The sequence below is a fragment of the Loa loa genome (assembly GCF_000183805.2).
Source record: "Loa loa unplaced genomic scaffold supercont3.9, whole genome shotgun sequence".
Classification (NCBI taxonomy): Eukaryota; Metazoa; Nematoda; class Chromadorea; order Rhabditida; family Onchocercidae; genus Loa; species Loa loa.
This window is the reverse complement of record NW_018108189.1, coordinates 602,640-606,480: the sequence shown is the minus strand read 5'-3', so window position 1 is coordinate 606,480 and position 3,841 is coordinate 602,640. Positions and strand designations below refer to the sequence as shown.

Here is a 3,841-nt window from a genome sequence, read left to right as displayed (position 1 = left end):
ATTGACATGACTGGTAGTGGAAAATTATAAGCAAATAAACATCCAAGAGAAAAAAAAACCTTCAAGATTCCCTCTCTAGATGAATTAGGAAATAAACTGAAATTGTACATGAATAGAAAGTGAGACAGCATTTATAAAAGTGGTAGAAGTACTAACTTAAAACGGATACGCGCATAGTACTGCTCCATATACGTGACATCTATTCTTCTAAACCTATTATGTATACAATTAAATTAAACGAAATGAATGCTTTGCGGAAAATGCTTCACGAAAAACAATACTGAGGAGATCACAAACAACAAATGAAATTGTTTTGCAGCCAAATGCATCATTGCAATACGTTGGCAATCGTATCATCATCCAAATGAGGGAGCGTATTATCTTCACCACTGTTCCAATCCCAATCCTTACTTATCAAATCCATTTCAACAGGAACACCATTTGCCGCTATATCCAATACATTCACATTACTCCTTCCATCCATGTGATCCATTAATCCACCCATAAAATCACTGAAATATTTTTGGAATATATCTGGAATGACCAGTAGCATAAATTTCAACATGCACACCTTCCTACTAATGTAAACTTTTAAAATTAACTGCAGTACAACATATATTCTTCCAGAATGTTAGCTGTATCTTATTATAGTTTATAACCGCTCAAAATGTTAGAAGAGAATTAAGAACCTCAGTTCTTTAAAGAACAAGAAAGTAAGCAATAAGAACAACGCTTATAAAATACAGCTACAGATTGACCGTAACGACAATATCTGCAACGAATAAAAATAAACATACGTGCTGTTGGGATGGTCTTGGTTTTTTGTTCCACGAAGTCGTTCTTGGTACATATCATGTCGTTCCGTTTTCTTCCAAATGTAGTAGAAATGTACTATTTCACCGACAGTCCTATGAGGTAACTGAAAAGTCAACTTTCAAAAAAACCGACTCAACTTATTGCATCTTGCTGCATGAAATATACTGAGAAATATCGTGCCTCTTTTTACGCCAAAAACAAACAGATTTTTCAGTAAGATGATGATAGTATTTTAGCAAACGGATGCACATAACAATGGAAGAAAATATAAATCATTTCGAAATATATGAACATTTACAAATGGTTAACATAGTACACAAATTCAAACGTCAGGAAAATGAACACGATTGGAAATAACGAAAAAATGCTCAATCAACCAGTAAAATGAAAACTAAATGGTAAGCATAAAGGCATTTACAGAGTTTAACTGAAAATATGAATAACCAATTAAAGAAAAATAAATAAAGAAAACATATCAAGGATGAATGATATCGCAAAATTACTCCGTTTTACCATGACAATGAAGAAATTGAACATTTCAAAGTAACTAGCATTCATATGCCTACGTCTTTCTTAATACGGAGGGTTTTAAAACAATCTTTTATACGAGAAGAAAAGAAATGCACAAAAAATCTTACCAATCGTTTGATAAGGCAAAAATTTTTTCCATACATCTGCATACCTCTTTCGAAAAGTTCGCAGTCCTAAATGCATACATATGTACTAACAAACTTGCAAGACCCATTCTATCTCAAACTTCAGAAGAAGTTGCAAACCTGATCATTCCATTTGGCAGGATTCGGTCCAGTACTCTTTAGAGGGGCATTAGCCCTGGGAAATGGATAACTGGCCAATGCCACGCTCGTATTGTATTTCGCATTCAGTAGAGCTCTGAATAAGTAATAAACCAGTAAATGCAGAGAATGAAAAATGCTGTTATCCCAATACACAAAAACAAACTTCAGAGCGTCTTCATCATCCTTTATAGGAAAACTTCGATTTGAATTTCCAGGTTTACGCGTTTCGATCGGGAAACATGAATCACTGTTTTGCAGTACCCTGTCATAATAATTCTTCAAATACTCTTCGACTTTCTTCATTGATACATCACTATGAGGTGACCATAGAAGCATTTCAAGCTCTCCTCCTGCATAAGATTGGAAATTTGTAATAATCAGCATGGAAATCGCCTGATTCCTTGCAAAAAATAAGAACCAGAAGTATCTTACGTGGACTTTTGGGATCCGTCGAAATTGTATCAGGGACAAAGGCCTGATACATTGGTCCTTGCCTCACAATCCTTCGCCAACGATCAGGCGGCACATAATCAGTATCTTCTTCATTATCATCAACATCCGAGAAATAGCCATACTCTTTTTTCCTTTTTGGAAGGTGTAACTGGCGATATGGCCACATCTGAAGGGAAAAGTGCGCAATTTCAACCCGAAATTTTTACTTCTATAAATTTACAAAACATGATTGATCCACACCAGTGAAATAGCACACACTACATATCTAAAATGAAAAAAAAAAGATGGAAAAAAAACTCTTCAAAACCACTCCATAACCTCAAATCTTGATTTCCAAGGAGAAATTGTAGAATCAAATTTGCAGGTGGCGTTGCAAATGGAAAACCAAATGTAAATCCGAATATGACGAGGAACTTGTAAAAATAATTTGTTAAATCCAACACACACAAATACAGTGATCTTATAGCGTTAAAAATGAACGTACATAATGTGAAGGAAATGAAGGATCACCTGTAGTCGATGAAAAATAAAGGAGTGTCTAACACAATAAAATTATTCGTTAAAAACTTTCACAGATTGAGAAAATGGCTAAATTCCAGGTAGGGAAATATTACCTTGCTCCGCGAAATCAGGATTCGCAGCTACATCATCTATGCCTTCCGACTTACGGGTACCATCTGATGTTGATGTGGACTGCGTATCATCATATTCTTCATCGGCAACAGCGTCACAATATTTCTGTCTCAGTTCTTCGATGGATAAATTAGCATCATCTTCTAGCATTTTAAGCTCATCTTGATAGTTCTCTTCTGGATGCAGCATTTCTTCTTCATCCAGAGTACCTATAAATTCGGAAAACTGAAAAATTACTCATCATTTGATATGCCACATAAGGGGATGCTTTCTCAGACTTCAGATCACCACCAGATGCAGTCAAGTATTATTACCTTCGTCATCATATGCTTCCTCGCCTTCTTCATAGTCGTCTTCAGTTCGAGAATCGCAATGCTCCTCGTCAGTCATCTCCTGCTCACTCAACTGCGGTGGCAATAGTGATAACTGTTGTAATGTTAACACCTGAAATATGGAAGAACCTTCGCAAAACCTTGGAACTTATATTCACCACTATTCTCGGGAATCACTGTAATTTATGCATCCGAATCATATGGCTTAAAAGATTCGAGATAAGCATGCGTGCACGTCAGCACGTCAAAGACAATATAATTAAAGGAGGAAATAGTGAGTGAACCCAGTCGTACCCACTCACCGTAACGATCAGCTGCAACGATCAAACTGAATATTCTTCCCCTCACGCCCAACATAAGTCGATCCGCAGTACACAGGAAAGACTGAACACTCGACCACACGCACACTACTATGCGATAAAAATCGGACGGTGGGAGGTGACGATGCGAAAATTTGTGTCCTAACAGGATGATCTCGTCGTTGATAAATGGCTGAGACGAGAAGAATGAAGACAGGTTTAGGAAGGATGACATCCAGACTAGATATGCATGCTACACTAGCCATCTCTTTTTAATCAAATCGTCTGTCGCCGATACTTGGTCCTTTTGTTAACGAAAATATGAAGTGTTTTTGGGAGATCCTTCTCCCATACAATACATTTACTGAAGCCAATGTCTCAAGATATAACTTGATGGTATAACGTAATAAAGTTACTGGGTTTACTAGCCTTTAAAAAGGCAATAACAATATTTCGGATGTGGCGAACTAGAAGTGACGAAGGACGCAAAAGGGTATCCTTGAGTACGTGC

The 3,841-nt window shown here is 36.7% G+C and overlaps 1 protein-coding gene across 1 annotated transcript; it reads right to left on the bottom strand.

The window, feature by feature from the left end:
* Positions 1-328: 328 nt before the first annotated feature.
* Positions 329-3,388, bottom strand: LOAG_07960 (hypothetical protein; the record flags this gene model as incomplete). The annotated part of the gene is made up of 10 exons (XM_003143492.1): positions 329-512; positions 798-919; positions 1,455-1,520; positions 1,593-1,707; positions 1,777-1,963; positions 2,046-2,232; positions 2,551-2,576; positions 2,681-2,908; positions 3,014-3,143; positions 3,326-3,388. The coding sequence occupies 10 exons, from the start codon at positions 3,386-3,388 to the stop codon at positions 329-331; spliced, it is 1,308 nt and encodes a 435-aa protein (XP_003143540.1).
* Positions 3,389-3,841: the final 453 nt, after the last annotated feature.